At 47.0% G+C, this 16,591-nt stretch overlaps 1 protein-coding gene across 3 annotated transcripts; it reads right to left on the minus strand.

Annotated features, from left to right (window-relative positions):
• Positions 1-3,287: 3,287 nt before the first annotated feature.
• On the minus strand, positions 3,288-16,478 carry LOC124080326 (kelch domain-containing protein 3). Of its 3 annotated transcripts, XM_046426228.2 has the most exons (15): positions 16,325-16,478; positions 13,938-14,150; positions 13,586-13,762; positions 13,314-13,429; positions 13,069-13,140; positions 12,735-12,948; positions 12,578-12,664; positions 12,324-12,432; positions 12,126-12,199; positions 7,364-7,511; positions 6,951-7,017; positions 6,768-6,872; positions 5,038-5,112; positions 4,839-4,956; positions 3,288-3,785 (listed from the first exon to the last, which is right to left on the minus strand). In XM_046426228.2, exons 2-15 carry the CDS (start codon positions 14,089-14,091, stop codon positions 3,646-3,648), a joined length of 1,656 nt encoding a protein of 551 aa, XP_046282184.1. In that variant the 5' UTR covers positions 14,092-14,150; positions 16,325-16,478; the 3' UTR covers positions 3,288-3,645. The 3 variants fall into 3 exon arrangements, with proteins under 3 accessions (XP_046282184.1, XP_046282183.1, XP_046282182.1); XM_046426226.2 differs by lacking the exons at positions 3,288-3,785; positions 4,839-4,956; positions 5,038-5,112; ... (1 more) ...; positions 6,951-7,017; positions 7,364-7,511 and adding exons at positions 10,039-10,672; positions 11,931-12,009; XM_046426227.2 differs by lacking the exons at positions 12,126-12,199; positions 12,324-12,432; positions 12,578-12,664; ... (4 more) ...; positions 13,938-14,150; positions 16,325-16,478 and adding an exon at positions 9,614-9,770.
• Between the last annotated feature and the right edge of the window lie 113 nt (positions 16,479-16,591).

Consider the following 16,591-nt stretch of genomic DNA (forward strand, 5'->3'; position numbering starts at 1 on the left):
ACTCCTTGTGATGGCTAATGTGAATTGTCAGATTGATTAGATTAAGAGATGCCTAAAATTAGGAGGCTTCTGAGTGTCTCATTGAGGGTGTTTGTAGGAATGATTTGCATGTGGGACAGCAAACTGAGGCCGAGACCCACCCTACTGTGAGGAGCTGTCCAGTAGGTTGGGAGCTTAGATGAAACAAAAACTGGAAGAACAAGGAAACAGCAGCAGACACAGCTCAATTCTTGAGAAGTTCTTCGATTGCTGTTGCAATTGCCTGAGGACATCAGTCACCAGCTCTTTTGCTCTTCCAAAGCACATTCTAACCAAGGACTCACCAGGGAATTTCCCAAACTGGGGCTAATCACTGATCCCTAGTGTTCAGGGGCTCCAGTTCTTGGACTGAGCAGGTACTGGTTCTTCTGGCTTTCCAGCCTGCAGATGATCTCTATAGGGCCCTTTTATAATCAAATCTATATCCTATTGATTTCTCTAGAAAACCATAATACACCCCTGCTGTGGGCTCTATAACCAGGCCAGTACACACCACGTCTGGACACAGAATGGGACTTTTTTGTATGGCCAGTCCCACCTGCCATCCTGCCACTGACTGCATGGGCTCCTGCATTAAATGAGCTGTACATCCTGCACTAGTTCAACCCTTCAAGCATTTTATAGCCACCAAACCCCTCAGTATCCTGGTTCTTCTGCAATGAACTAGGCCTCCATCCAGCAATTTTTTTGTGGGGGGGGGGGGGGGCGCGGGGGTATGCTGGGGATCAAATCTAGGACCCTGTGCATGATAAGTGCTCTACCACTGACCTACACACCCCAGCCCTCCAAAAAAATTTTGTACCCACTGAGCCACATCCGTAACCCTTCCCCAACTTTTTTTGAGACAGGTTCTCACTGAATTGCTGAGGCTGGCTTTGAATTTGTGATCTTCCTTCCTCAGCCTCCCAATCAGTTGGGATTGCAGGCATGCACCACCATGCCCAGCCAGTCCTTTAAAAATTCACACCACCAGCTTTGGCCCCCAAACCCCTGACTTTGGTACAGCACCTGTGTTGTCCACACTTTATAGCACACAGTCACCCACCCACTCTGGCCTAGGTGACTTGTGGGAATCCAGGAGAGTAGCTGATTTAGGTACAACCTACGCTGTCACCAGCACCAGGACAATCTGACCTCCTTCTCTGCCTTCAGGATCATCCATCCCATGAGAGCAGACAGTTTGCTTCACTTCTAAGATAACTCAAGAGTTACATTAGAGACTGGAGATTATGTTATTCTCATGCCCATCCCTGCTCCTTTGTGGGGCCATCCTCACAGGCACATATCTTAGATCCCTACAGCTAGTTACGGCCCTTGGCACAGTGACACATGCCTGTAATCCCAGCAATTTGAGAGGCTGAAGCAGGATACAAGTTCCAGAACTATCTCAGCAATTTACTGACACTATCTCAAGATAAAAAGGCTAGAGATGGGGCTGGGGTTGTAGCTCAGTGGTAGAGTGCTTGCCCAGTATGTGTGACACACTGGGTTCAATTTTCAGCATCACATATAAGTAAACAATGGTCCATTAACAAAAAAATAAAAAATAAAAATAAAAAGGGCTGGATATGTAGCTTAAGGGTAAAGCATCCCTGGGCTCAAATTCCAGTACAGGGGTGGGGGGATCCTATGGCAGTTACTTTCATCTGACAATCTCAAGACTTAAAGAGGAAAAAACACACATTTTGACTCCATTTAAATAAAATGTCCCAAATAAGCAAATCCATATAGACAAAGAACAGATGAATTCAGGGGCACTTGTCTACTGAGCCACATCCCCAGCCCTATTTTGTATTTCCTTTAGAGATAGGCTCCCACTGAGTCACTTAGCACCTCACTATGCCCGGCATAGGGTTTCTTTTTGAGGTTTCAAAAATATTCTCACATTGTGGTAATAGTTGCACAATTTTGTAATCATACTAAAAACTACTGTTCATCTTAAACACATAAATTTTAAGGTATGTGAATTACATTTCAATAAAGCTATTACTCAAAACAAAAAACCCTCAATGAAATCCAATATCTTCTCTGGGTCCTTGCTGAAGGGTGACTGAAGGCCTGGGGTGGCCAGTACTTATTTGGACATGTATGTCCTCTGATCACCAGTCATCTGAGAAACTCCCCACAACTCTAGATAAAGAATAAATTCTTGCTTTTCCAGCCCACCCCCCTTGCAGCCATGTGACCAAGGCCTGGCTAATCAGAACAAAGCAGGAGAAAGTGGAAAGTACATCTTGGTGGCACTGAGGCACCTCCACATCAATATTCTGGTTCTGAGAGAGTTACAGAGTATTTTTTTAATATTTATTTTTTAGTTATAGGTGGACACAGTATCTTTATTTTATTTTTATGTGGTGCTGAGGATCAAACCCAGTGCCTCACACATGCTAGGCTAGCACTCTACCTCTGAGCCACAACCCCAGCCCAGAGTATTTTTAATGACTAGACTTTATCCCTATCTTCTTTCCCCCAATTTGGATCTTCTCTCTAGCATTCTCAGTAGTTCTGATACTTAGATAGTTTTCTGCTTTTAACCAGCCAGAATCCATTCACTGACTTTAAAAAAAAAAAAATAGGATTGTCACACATGACACCAGGGACCCTGTAGCACTCTCCTGGCAAGGCAAACTATACTGGTAGCTATGATCCTAGGCTTACAATCAGGGGAGAGGAGCATTTCAGCTTCCATTTCTATCATCAGGACATCTTTCTCCCATTTCAGAGACTTCAAGCAATAGATATAGTTCTTTTTTTAATTTTCCCTTTTGTGGTACTGGGGATACTTTACAACCAAGACACATTCCCAGCCCTACCCTACATTTTTCCTTGGGTCCTAAGGATTGAACCCAAAGGTACTTTACCACTGAGTTAGATCCCTGGCCCTGCCTTTTTTTTTTTAAATTTTGAGACAGGCTCTTCCTAAGTTGTTTAGTGCCTCACTAAACTGCTGATACTGGCTTTGAACTTGTGATCCTCAAACCTCAGCCTCCCCAGCTGTTGGGATTACAGGCATGTGCCACTGTGCCCAGTTCAGCAAAGCTTTATGTCCCTACCTCCTATTTCCTCTTAAAATCAAAACCAAGTAGTTCTGTGGGAGTGGCTGACCCTTTAAATAACTGTCATCTTTTCAGGACCCAGATTTAAGTAGGAAAAGAGTCTGATCTGACTTTTCACTTGTGGAAGGTGTAGGGTTGGTTGTTTATCCCTGTAAGTGTGGCCCACTAAAAGAGTTCTACAAAACAGTAAAATAATGAAAAATAACAGATGTTTATGAAATGATTCCTATATAAAGTCCCAGCCCTATTGCCACAGACTTCATGGTCCCATTTCTTCAGTACCAGAATCACTGGTTTAAGACTAGGATGGAAGAAAGGCAGAAGGACATAATGAACCAAATTCAAATACAGGCAGTGTGACGTAGCAGAAGGCTGAGCTATTTTTCTTGTCCTGCTCTAGGGGGAGTCCAAGAGCCCTAATCTTCTGAGTTCAAGATTGGATGTGATCTTTCCTTGCCCTTGAACAGCAAAGAACCAGGAGAATGAGCCCAGAGATCCATGTCTCCACAGACCCTTGTCTCCCTAGGCAGTGCAGACAGATGACAGTTCTTCAATACTCTCTGCTCAAAGGGAGATGTCTCTTGTCCTTGCCTGCATTTCGGTGCCTCTTTCGACTCAAGAAACTCTCCAGCTTCTTGCTGCGCTTCAGCTCCTTGAACTTCTCAGCTAGGACCAACTGACGCTGTTCAGCTAGATTACAAGGAGAAAGCAAGTTGGTGAGCAAAGGAGGAAGCCCCCGTCTTTTCCTTTTCCCTGGTTGGTAATTTCTAGTCCCATGCTGGCATATGTGAGTTGTTTGGAGCTCTCTGATGTGTGGGAAGCCAACTTTTGTGTATGTGTGTGTGTGTGTGGTACTGGGGTTTGAACCCAGGGTCTCAAGCATGCTAGAGAAGCACTCTATTACTGAGCTACATCCCAGCTTAAGCCAACGTTTTTATTTATTTGTTTGTTTAATATTTTATTTTTTAGTTGTAGTTGGACACAACACCTTTATTTCACTTATTTATTTTTATGGGTGCTGAGGATCCAACCCAGGGTCTCGCACGTGCGAGGCGAGCACTCTACCACTGAGCCATAACTCCAGCCTGATTAAGGCAACTTTTTGTATGACCCAATCTTACTCCACTGAACCAACTGTGAACTCCTGCTCCTTCTATGTGCCCTGCCCAGCATAAATGTGTATGTGTGTATGCAGGGGATACAAGCATCAATCCTGCCATAATCTAATTAGGGATACAAGAGTGGTTATAAATAACTCTTCCTTACTATTCCACTTTCCTCCAAGTTATTGTGGGATCCAGCCTTCATGCATTCTTTTTTGTTGCTATTGTTGTTCCTGAGGATTTAACCCATGGCCACTTAACCACTGAGCTGCATCTCTAACCCTTAAAAAAATTTTTTTTGAGACAGGGTCTCACTAAATTGCTTTGTCTGGCCTTGAACTTGCAATCCTCCTGCCTCAGCCTCACAAATCATTGGGACTGGGGCTGGGGTTGTGGCTCAGCGGTAGAGTGATCGCCTAGCGTGCACGAGGCACTAGGTTCAATCCTCAGCACCACATAAATGTAAAATAAAGATATTGTGTCTACCTAAAACTTAAAAATAAATATTTTTTAAAAAAATCATTGGAATTACACTTCATGCGTTTTTAAAGGGGCTCATGGACCCCCAACACAGTACCCTGCCAAAATGGCCTCCACACCCACCCCTGTAATCAGCCTGCAAGAGTTGTGCCCCACTCACATTTCTTCAGGAAGTATGGTCGATGACCCTGCTGGGCTTGAGTCCGCCGCTCCTGCTTCAGGGCCAGGCGAAGCTCCTGCTGCCGCTTTCTTTCCTGCTGTGCCATTTCTTGCTGTTCCTGAGGAACAACGATGAGATGAAATGAGATGTCATTAACTTTAACTGCACTCACCACCCACTCGCCATATCATTTACGCACCATTCGCTGAAGTAGCTGCTGAAGTTTCTCATGTTCCTCCCCTGAAAGGTGCTTCTTCAACTGTTTTTTCACAAGCTCCATATTGGAAAATTAACCAGATGGTTAGTATTTTATAAATGTTAATTGAAAGTCTGTGCCAAGCATTGTTCTAAGAAGTTTACACTTTGACACAGGAATTTTATCTTCCCTTTATGTATGTGTGGTGCTGGGGATTGATCTCACAGCCTCACAGGTGCTAATAAAGCCCAAGTTCTACCACTGAGCTACAGCCCCAGCCCTTATTATCCTTTTCATAATTTGAAAGCTGAAGCAATGTTAAGTGAAATAAGTTTGGCACAGAAAGACAAAAACTGCATGTTTTCTTGTTCTCTTATATGTGGAAGCTAAAGCTGGTCTCAAAGAAGTAGAGAACAGAATAGCAGTTACTAGAGCCTGTGAAGGGTGTAGGGGAGGGAGGGACAGAGAGAGGATGCTTGACAGGTATAGGGGTATAGCTGGACTGGCCAGAATGGTGCAGAATGTAATCCCAGCTACTCAGGAGGCTGAGGCAGGAGGATCACAGATTTGAAGCCAGTTTGGGCAAATTAGCAAGACCCTGTCTCAAAATAGAAATAAAAAGGATTGGAGATGGGGGTGGGGTTGTGTCTCAGCAGTAGAGCCCTCACCTAGCACGTTCGAGGCACTGGGTTTGATCCTCAACACCACATAAAAATAAATAAAATAAAGGTATTGTGTCCAACTACCACTAAAGAATATAGTTTTTTTAAAAAAGGACTGGAGATGTAGCTCAGTGGTAGAACACCCTTGAGATTCTATCCCAACTACCGAAATAAAAGGGCTGACCCCCACACCGCCCACCCCACCACCACCATCAGTGCAGCAGGCGGGGTGTAGTTAGATAGGAAGATGACTTCCAAAGCTGTACAGCACAGCAGGATAACTATGGTTGACAACAGTGAAATGAACATTTCAAAACAGCTCATACATTTTTTTTGGTGTGTGTGTGTGTGTGTGTGTAGGGGATTGAACCCAGGACCTTGTGCATGCAAGGCAAGCACTCTTACCAACTGAGCTATATCCACAGCCCCAGCTCATACAATTTAAAAAAAAAAAAAGTTTTTTTTAGTTGTAGATGCACACAATATCTTTATTTTATTTATTTTTTTAATGTGGTACTGAGGGTCGAACCTAGTGCCTCATACATGCTAGGCAAGTGCTCAACAGCCCCAGCCCCAGCCCATAGAATTTTTAACATTCCCAACAACATCAAATTATATGTTGTGGGTGAAAAATATTCCAGTTACCCTCATCTGATCATTACACATTGAATATGTATACTGAAATGCCACACTGTATCCCATAAACATGCAATTACTATGTGTCTATTTTAAAAGATCTTAATTTTAAAAAGTAAAGCTTCCTGCCAAGCCTGGTGCCACATGCCTATAATTCCAGCAGCTCTGGAGGCTGAGGCAGGAGGATCATGGGTTCAAAACCAGCCTCAACAAAAGCAAGGCACTAAGCAACTCAGTGAGACCCTGTCTCTAAATAAAATACAAAATAGGGCTGGGGATGTGGCTCAATAGTCGAGTACCTGAATTCAACCCTCAGTACCCACCCTCTCCCTCCCCCAAAAAAGTAAAGCTTCCAGCTTTCCTCTGTCTACTCTCTAACCTCTGCCCTGGTTCCCCATCTCCTAAAATACTCATGAACCAATCTCAAGCTTATACCTCTTTCTCTTTGGCTCGGATGTCATTTAAGAATTGATATGTTTTGTCAAACACCTCAGGATTATATTCTCCTGATAGATCATCAAAGCGGGGGTCCCGGGCCACCTTTGGAGAAAGTAGAGAGAATATAAAATACTGTTCAGTCTCCTTTCACTGAGAAACTGCTCCCTGCCTCTTCCTCACCTTTTTACTGACTGGAACAACCTGACGTAAAAATGGCACTCGAACCTTGGCTGACATCTCCAGAGGCCTAAGGAGAAATTACAAGGATGGGTCAAGGAGACTCCAGTCTTGGTCAAAGGCTTCCCATCTGCCAACAAGAAAATAGACACCTAGCGGGGCATAGTAGTACACACCTGTAATCTAAGCTACTTGGAAGGCTGAAGCAGGAGGATTCCAAGTTCAAGTCTAGCCTGAACAATTTAGTGAGACCCTGTTTCAAAAATTAAAAAGTGATGGGGATGCAGCTCAGTAGTAAAGGACCCCTGGTTTCAAACACCAGTACTGTTTAAAAAAAAAAAAAAAAGAGGGAAAGCAAGCAGACCCCTATTCAAGGTCCTGGGTATCCAACTCCTAAGGTAAGCCTTACTTCTCACCTGTGCTTATCTGCAACACATGCATTTCGGACAGGTGGTCTAGAACATTGCTTCTTAGTGCCGTTTCCAGCTACCAATTGTTTGTATGTTTTGGTTCCCACTTGGCTCTGCAATTTCAACAGTTCCTCAAATGACATGTCAGCTATACCTGCAAAAGTGGGGAGGATTACATAATTCAGCTTAGTATCTCCCTCTGTAGAAAAGACATCATCTCATTCCCATTCCTCAGATCCTTTCCAACATCCCCATCAGATCAATCATTATTTATAAGTCCCATACAGCACAGGCTGTGATTATGATGCTATAATACTACTTAATTCTTCAAATGTTTTAGCTACCTGGAGCCTCATCTTACTAACAAAGGTATATGGCTGCTAGGTGAGGTAATCCCAGTGACTCAGGAGGCTGAGGCAGGATCATAAGTTTGCAGCCAAGCTCAGCAATGTAAGAGAGACACTAAGCAACCTAGCGAGACCCTGTCTCAAAATAAAAGGGGCTGGGGATGCTGTTCAGTGTTTAAGCACTCCTAGGTTTAAAAGAAAGAAAGAAAGCTATAGGATTGCCAGGTGCAATGGTGCACACCTATAATCCTGTGACTCAGGAGGCTGAAGCAGGAGAATCATATGTTCCAGGCTAGCCTCAACAACTTAGCCACACCCTCAGCAATTTCGAATGACTCTGTCTCAAAATAAAAAACAAAAAAGGACTAGGGATATAGCTCAGTGGTAAAGTACCCCCGAGTTCAGTCCTCAGTACCAGGGGCAGTAGTATCAGAGATCAACCAAGGATAGTCTCTCCCCTCCACCCTCTTTTTAAAATCATTCCATCATGGAGTTACCCCACAACAATCTGCCTCACTCATTCAGTTACCACTGCCACAGTCCTGGTTCATACTTTCAGCATTTCTCAACTCATCTCATTCTTATGCCCTAACCTCCTAACCGGACTCCCAATCTCCAACCTTTCTCTTTCCAAAGCTATGTTCCCCACTTTGCCTGAGGAGCATCAAAACAAAATTGACCTTATCACTCCCACACATAAATTTCAGATCATGTCACTTCTGAACTCAAAGCTTCCCAATGGCTTCCATCCTACTCAGAGTGAAAGTCATTTCTTATGAAGGTCTGAAATCCCCAAGCGACCTGGCATCCTGTAATGTCTCTCCTAATCATCTTTCACTCTTCTCCAGCCAACTGGCCTCCAACAGTTCCTGAGCAGTAAAATATGGTCCCATCCACCTCTGCTTGGTATGCTTCACCCAGATGTATTACTTGCTCCCTCACCAAGCCTTTCCTGAAATATCTCCTTCCCAGGAAGGCTTTCTCTATCTTACTTTAAGTTGCAACCCCTACCTGCTTTCTCTCCACAGCCTTTAACCCCCTTCTTAAAAACTGATCTAAAAGGGGCTAGGGTTGTGGCTCAGTTGTCGAGCCGTTGCCTCACATGTGTGAGGCACTGGGTTCAATTCGAAGCACAGCAACAAAAGAATAAAACAAAGGGCGCTGGGGATGCAGCTCAATCGGTAGCGCACTCTCCTCAGCACCACATACAAACAAAGATCTTGTGTCCGCCGAAAACTAAAAATATAAAATAAAATAAATTCTCTCTCTCTCTTAAAAAAAAAAAGAATAAAACAAAGGTTCATCAACATCTAAAAAAATATTTTAAAAAACTGATATACAAGGGGGCTGGGGTGATGGCTCAGTGGTAGAGCGCTTGCCTAGCATGAATGAGGCACTAGGTTCAATTCTCAGCACCACATATAAATAAAGTTCTATCAACAACTAAAAAAGTTAAGTTTAAAAAACTGATATACAATCCACATACCCTAAAATTCCCCCTTTTAAAGTATACAGTTCAGGGATTTATTGCTTTTATGTAAAATTTGTTTGCCTTTTCTTTTTATTGCCCTTCTGAAAGGTAAGCTACATGAGAAGTGTTTGCTGAATTCACTACAGTATCCCCCGCAGCCCTACCTCTGCCTGCACAAAGTGGATGCTTACTAAACGCGTAATCTAAGTCTTCCCCAGAAAAATGGAGACCTTTCCTAGCTCCGTGGTACTGAACGTGTTTTCTCCTTGAGAAAACCGCTCAGAATGTTCTAAGCCCAGAAGCACCCACCCTCCGACCTTCCACAGCGCGGCGGGCGCTGTCTCTGAAATTTCCCAGTTTACCGAACAGTTTCTGCGGGTTCGAAGCCCCCGCCAGGCCGCGGCAGCCTCCCGTTTGCACCCAACCCCGCGCCCTCACCGCTCGACAGGTCACGGGCCACGGCTCCGAGCTCCACGTCCCCGCCCTCCGGAGACCCACGCGGATGCCGGACCGCGGGCACCGCGCGCGGACAGGTTCCCGGCATCGCTCTCGCTGCGTTCCGAGGAAAAATGGCGCTGCTTCCGCTCGCGGCGGCTCCCACCCCGCCTCTTCCGGCAACATGAAAGCTGGGTTTCAACTCGAGGGAGAGTGCAGAAAACAGGCAGCGCCACCGACGGTCTGGAGTAGAGCCCAAAGGCGTCCGCTCCGCAGAGAACGTCGCAACTTTCCGCCTGAGGCCCTGGGGCCAGGCCTTGGTGGCATTTCCTGATACTCTCGGTTGACAGATCTTCCCGCAGCACCCTGTCCCACAGGCAAACAACTGCCATCTCCACGGTATTTCATAAAAACACGCCACACGTTGGGAGGTTTTAATTCATTTTTATAAAATCCGAGCTGGCTGACATTCAGGGTACAGCAGCAGCTCAGGGAAGAGTGGGATTATCTGCTGGTCCCCGTCTCCCCACGTCGGGGAGAAGGAGGTTTCAAGCCAACAGCTGCAATTCCTCTCAGTTCCCAGTCAATGCTCAAGGCTCAAGCACGGGGAAGGGGTTGGGCATGGAGGGAGAGGGAAGCTCCTGAGGCTCACACACTGCTTGCTTCTCCTTCTCCCCATTCCCTTCTCTTCCCAGCAGAGCCTAGCTACCTGGCTGGCCTGGGGCAGGGCAGAGGCCCAGGAGCAGTCGGAGGGAGGTGGACAGGAACAGAGCACCAAGGGGAAGGGGCCCTTGGCCCAAGGGGGGGCAGGGAACTGGCCCTCCCCATTAGAGCTCCCCCACTGAATTCACAGCACAAAACACCTCTAGTCCAACAACTCCACATGGAGGTATACTGAGTCCAGGGTCCAAAGGGGCAGGCAGGCGAGATGGGAAGGGGCAGTGAAGACAACAGCAGGCTCAGGAGGGAAGGCGGCAGAAGGCAGAAACTTCCTCCTACCCATGGGAGGAGACGATGGGGCGACTGATATTGCTGTTGGTGGTCATGGCATTCAGCTCCCACCTGGAAGGCCAGAAAGGACAGAAGAGGGAGCCCCCCCACCTAGAATTCCTCACCCAAAGCTATGAACACACAAGTCCCTCCAAGCTAATAAAGCTCAATTCCCTACAGCCACCTCTTCCTTACAACCAAGTGAGGTTTAATCATCACACCCCACCCAGGAGCAAATCCAATTCCACCTACTCCACCTCTAAGCTCTATGGATTTCCTGTTTATGTTTATATATGCATATTTACATGTATGTATATATTTTCATTCCTGAGTCCAAACACCTGGGATCTGTGTGTTCATCTCAATAAACATCCCAACCTACTTTTCCTGCTCTGGTCAGATTTAACCTGGCAGCCTGTTTACCTCAACCCCACCAGTAACATCTACTTTTGCTGTCAACTTCCATCCTTTTAAGGCCCAGAGTAGGGTCTCCTATTCTTCCTGAGGCCTTCTCCATCCATCCCACCATATTAAAATTAAATTTCTCTACTACAATTTTTTCATTCTACAAAGATTTACCAAGTAGCTACTAGGCCAACACAATGAACAATCTATTTGGTGTTAGGTACATGTATCAATCTTTAGCCAGTCTGGGATCCATCAGTTCAGACAAGTGTCACCAAATTCTGAACACAAAGACCCTCAACAAGTAAGAATTAAAGTGAACTGACATAAAGGATAGTGGTTCAGAATAAACCAGAAGGGCAAAATGATACACAAAGTAACTTGGTGCTTAATCTGATACTAAGAATGGAATTCAAAGGCAAGAAGCCAGGAGTTCCCTTAATTCTGAAACTAAGGTTAGAGGCTTCTAAACTTGCCTTTACTTTGCATGCAGGGTCTAAGACTTAATAGCTGTTCTCAGCATGTTAACAAAAACTATATAAGCTCAGGTATCAGGAAGCAATGCTTCTGAGTGTGGTTCAAAACTAGACTAGGGGGAGGGGGCAAAACCGGAAACTGAACCCAGGGCCTCCTGCCCAGGCTGACCTCAAATGTGGCAATCCTTTTGTTTTAGTCCCTGAGTACCTGAGATCATAGGCATGTGCCACTCACTGCACCCAGCTGCATTTTTCTTTTCCCTACATAACTGACCCACCTGACAGGTGACTGACTGTACACCTTCGCCTCCTTCCACCTATTCCTCATATGAACACTAAGTCCCTAGCACAACCAAAAAAAAGTCTCTTCCATACTGAAACTAATCAGGTCACACCTGTGCTGCACATTCACCCTCAACCAATCCCTCCTTTGTAACCACTTGCTGTACCTGATGTCATGGGGCAAACAGGACTGGTCCAGATTATACTGAATCACCGCGAGTTTGCACAGAGTCTTCAGACTAGGGCCTTTAAAGAAGGAGTTGGGGTAGGGAAATGGTCAAAGCTGAGAAAAATTGCAGTCCTGGACACTACCACCCAAAGACAGGGACCCTGATGGCAGGAGCAGTTCAGAAATAACTTACTAAAGTCCAAAATGTGTAAATCAGAGTGATCTATGAGGTCAAATTCATCTCCCAGGCCTTCCTCGGGAGACGGGCTAAAGGGATCAAGAGAAATGAAGGTCAGAGGAAACACAACCCACAAGACCCTCTTGCTCAAATACCTCCCACTGTTAGTCACAGACTTAGGGCCATTCCTAAGCCTTCCCCTCTCCTCCTAACCTGGTACCCCCAAAGAGGACAATCTTGTCACCAACAATGCAGCAGCACTGGCGTCGGCGGGGACATGGCCCCTTCCCCTTTGGTTCAATTTTTTTCCAGGTAAAAGATACTAAAAGAGAAGTTAATGTATAAATTCAGTACCTGTCTTGTCCAAATATCTTCACCCCTCCAGCCCCTCACCTACTCAGGATTATTTTTCTTTTCCTCCCACCTCAATTACTCCTTGTGCCTCCCCTAAAGGCAGTGCTTTTTACCAGGGTTAAACTTCCAGAGATCATGGAAGTGCCGGTTCAGCCTTGCATTATAGCCACCAAAGATGTACAGCTCTCCATTGTAGCCAACTGGAAAAACAGCAAAATGTTAAGAGTGTGGGATCTGATAGGGGACTCCACAAGCAAGTAACACACTCACAGGCTGAGTGGCTCCGGCGTCCCTCAGGCAGCACTGGAGTGGGTGGGCAGTCCAGCCAGGCCTCAGTTCTGGTGTCAAAGACGCGAATACGGTTGCAGTAAATCTCATTGTTAGAATGGAATGGCCCAAAGCGGTCAGCACGGCCTCCAAAGACATACATGTGATTGCCCAGCATTGTGGCTGAGTGGAAGTCCCTCCAGCGTGCAGGATTGCCCTGAGCAGGTGGCAGAGAGATGGGGGAGAACTTCAGCACAGACACTGAAAAGAGATCTGTTCAATTTGAGTTTTCTATGATTTCTATGAAGGGGGGGATCCAGGGGAAAGAAATGCTGACCTTTGTACAAACAAGGGTCCATGTCATGGTGCTGGTATCCAGCTTATGAATGTCATTGGAAAAGCAGTCCGCCTGAGAGGGAAGAGAAAGGAAAGAACAGAGAGGGCCAGTGGTCACTCTCTGACTTTCTACTCCTTCCCTCAAAACTTGCTAACAAGCCAAAAAAGCCTCCAATTCTACCATGCTAAATCCCCCTTCCTCTTTCTCATTTCCACACTAACCCCCTAGGTTCCTCCCAGACTTACCAACTGCTCGTAGCCCCCAAAAATATACATGATCTTGCCCAGGACACAAGCTGAATGTCCATCCCGGGCACCAGGAACAGTTCCTGACACTCGGGGTGTGGACCATTTGTGAGTATCTGAAGGAGGTGAGAGAATGACAAAGGTCAGCAATCTCTGACACTCCCTCCTAAACTCAGGGGTGCCCTACTACCCAGTACCCCCAACCATACCTTTCCCACGCCCCTAAGGCACCATTTGGCAGAACACAGCTTCTCTTTGAGACCCATACTCACTGACATCAAAGGCATAGAGTACGTTGCAGGCCCCTTCGGTGTCATTCCGCCCACCCCAAAGGAAGACTGTGTCATCGATGAGAACGGTTGAGTGTCCATACCGCATGTAAGGTACCACAGGAGCTTGCCCACGGATGGCAGGCCTCACTGGAGGCAGCTTTGTCCAACGCAAGGACACTGTGGGCACAGCTCTGCTCAGCCTGTTGTCCCTCCCTCCAGGACGTCCAATTTTTCTCAAACCAGACATTTATCCCCAATCTCTTTGGGCACAGGGACCACCACCAAACCTCATCCAGTCACCTTTTCCCCTCCCTGATATGGGCACCTAGGGACAGTGCTGGCTTTGGCTTACCTGCATTGAAAATGTGCACATCTATCTGACGCAGTGTCTCGTAGTCTTCACCAGAGCAGTAACCCCCGAAGGAGTATACCCGATGCCCAACAGCCACTGCAGCATGGTTCACCCTGCGGGGCCCGCCCTCCAGATGCACTGTCCACCGTAACATCCCCTGGGTCACTGGTTACAGCAACATGCCCCCCCGGCACGGCCTGCTGCCTCTGCTACCTGCACACAAGTCAGGGCCACAGGCTCCTCAGGCAAGGCTTCTGCCTGGCTCTTCGTGACTGCCCAGGACCAGCCCCTGCCTCCAAGTGTCACCCTGGTGGCCCTCCCACACCACCCCTCTGCAGGAACAGTAGTCACAGCTCAGGTGGCTGGCCTTGTTCCAGAACGGCTGCTGAGGTCAAGGAGCTAGCCCTGGCTCTGTGTTCTCCCACTGCAAAGGGTGGGGCCACCTTATACTAATGCCAGTTCAGAATCTGGTGATCATGGTTGCCCCTATTCACACAGACTTTACCCTGTTCTTGGCTTGGCACAAGCTCTAAGCCCCCTTCCTGGGCTCGGTGTGTTCTCTTGACTCTGGCTCTGCTTACTGCCACCTCTCTAAGAATCTCTATGCTCTTAAAGGTGGGGAAAGGGATCCCAAAATACTCATAGCTATTAATAGCCCAGCCAGCTCCAGATAGCCCATTGAAACTGGCAAGGGTGCTTTAAAGCAAAAAAAGCTTTTAGGCTTTGAGTGTAACAGTGCCCCTACCCAGGACAGAGAACTCCATGTTACCATGGTTGATTATCCCCTTACAGCAAGTCCTTTTCAAGCTGAGCCACTGTCACTGGGGTCACCCAGGGTGCCCACAGGCACGAGGAGTTCCTTTGACAGCTGTGCCTGGTATGCTGCCAGGACTATAAACTTAAGCCAGAAAGTTATGTGTGTGCTGGTGTTTGGGGACAGGGAAGAGGAGTTTTCTTTTTCTGCCACTTCCCCAACCCTGCTATTATAGTAGAGAACAAAGCCATTTCCAGCAGCTCTTCCTCTACGTGGGGTCCCTGAAAGGGGTACAGGGCTGGCAGTGTGCACTGGAAAGGGGATGGGAAGCAAAAATGCTTTTGAGCAGAACAAGAGAAAGACTGAGGCACAAGAGGTCATGGTCTCTTAAAGGTAACCTGCCAAGCTAGTGATAATGGGTACATTTGAGGGCTCTTTCAAGCAAATCCTCTTGCAACTGGCAATGCCTTTGCAGGCAGACACCTGCTGGGTTTGGTGGATCATCTGCTCCCAGTTCAAAAAGCCTTGGCAGAGAGAAGAACCAGGAAGAAACTCAGACACACACACACACAAAAAAAAAAAAAAAAGAAGAAGAAGAAGAAGACACAAACAAACAACAACAAAACTCAAGTAAGGGAGAAACCCCTTGCAGGAAAGAGACATGGCTTTCAGTTGGCTTTCCAGTCCCACCCACCCAGCCTCCCCCAACCCCACATCCCATGCTTTAAATAGCCATCCCGCAAAACCTGAAATAGCCACAGCCAAGCTACTCTCACTTCGGTTACTCCAACTCACAATCCAAAATATCTTGGATCTGGGTTTGTGGAGTTAGGAGGTTGAAGGGTTTAGGAATGCAAGTATTTCATCTTCCCTCACAGTCTCTACTCTCCCTTCAAAAAAGTCCAGGTAAAGTTTAAGAATGCACACAGAATAAACAAGCAATTCCAGCCAAAGGGTTGGAGAGAGAATCTTAGCTTCTCCTCTACAAAGACAACTCAAAGCGAGACCAAGCCAGAAGGTCTAAGAGGCTCTTCTTATCTTTGGGTCTCCCCGATCCTCCATCACTATGTCATTTTCAAGCTCCTTCCATTTCCTTAATGTATATCGATCCCTTTCCCTGGTTTCTTGCAAGACCCACGCCCCATTTGTGGCCCTTCTTCTGAGAGCTTTGCAGTTTTCTCATTTTCTTCTCCCACCACTACAAGAACACCCCAAGAGCCCTCCACCATTTTTCTACCTCTACGAAAGGAAGAAAAACTAACACTGATTGTCTCCTTTCGGCCACAGATATTCCTCTGAATGACTCTGTTTTCTTCCACCCTACTCGGACTCCCCTCCCCCACAACGCAAGACACCCCCTCCTTTCATTATGCTCAACTTCCTCGCTTCCTTTTAACCCGTCTTCCTCCCAATTTCCTTCAATGTCTCCTTTAGCCACCAGGTCTCTCCCACCTTCCAACCACCATCCTCCTCCAGTCCTTTCCCCATTAACACTCTCCTTTCCCATCATCCCCCTAGTTCCCTCCCCACCCCCACCTCATCATTCAGGCCCCTCCCCCACGACTCCAGCCCTTAGCACAGGCGTCGCCAGCCCCCCTAATTCTTCCTTGCCCCTCAACCCATCCCAGGCTACCTGCCAGGCCGGGCCGGGGCGGGGCCGCGAGTCCTCGCGCTGCCAGAAGCCTAGAACCAGTTGCGCGCCAACCGACGCCTAAGTCCCCAACGAGATAAACACAGCCAGGATCCGTCCTTCCGGCGGGCAGCGGGGCGCGCACGTGCAGTCTGAGTTACGTCCCGACGCCTTCCGGGACTTGTAGTCCACAGGTTTCCTGAGGGCCATAGGGGCAGGAGCCTACGGAGAGATTATGCGCATGTGCACATATGTGTCAAGGCCGTGGGG

This window comes from Marmota monax, unplaced genomic scaffold (genome assembly GCF_021218885.2).
Source record: "Marmota monax isolate L192 unplaced genomic scaffold, Marmota_monax_Labrador192_F-V1.1 WCK01_AAM20220418_F8-fsc00187, whole genome shotgun sequence".
In the NCBI taxonomy this organism is placed as follows: Eukaryota; Metazoa; Chordata; class Mammalia; order Rodentia; family Sciuridae; genus Marmota; species Marmota monax.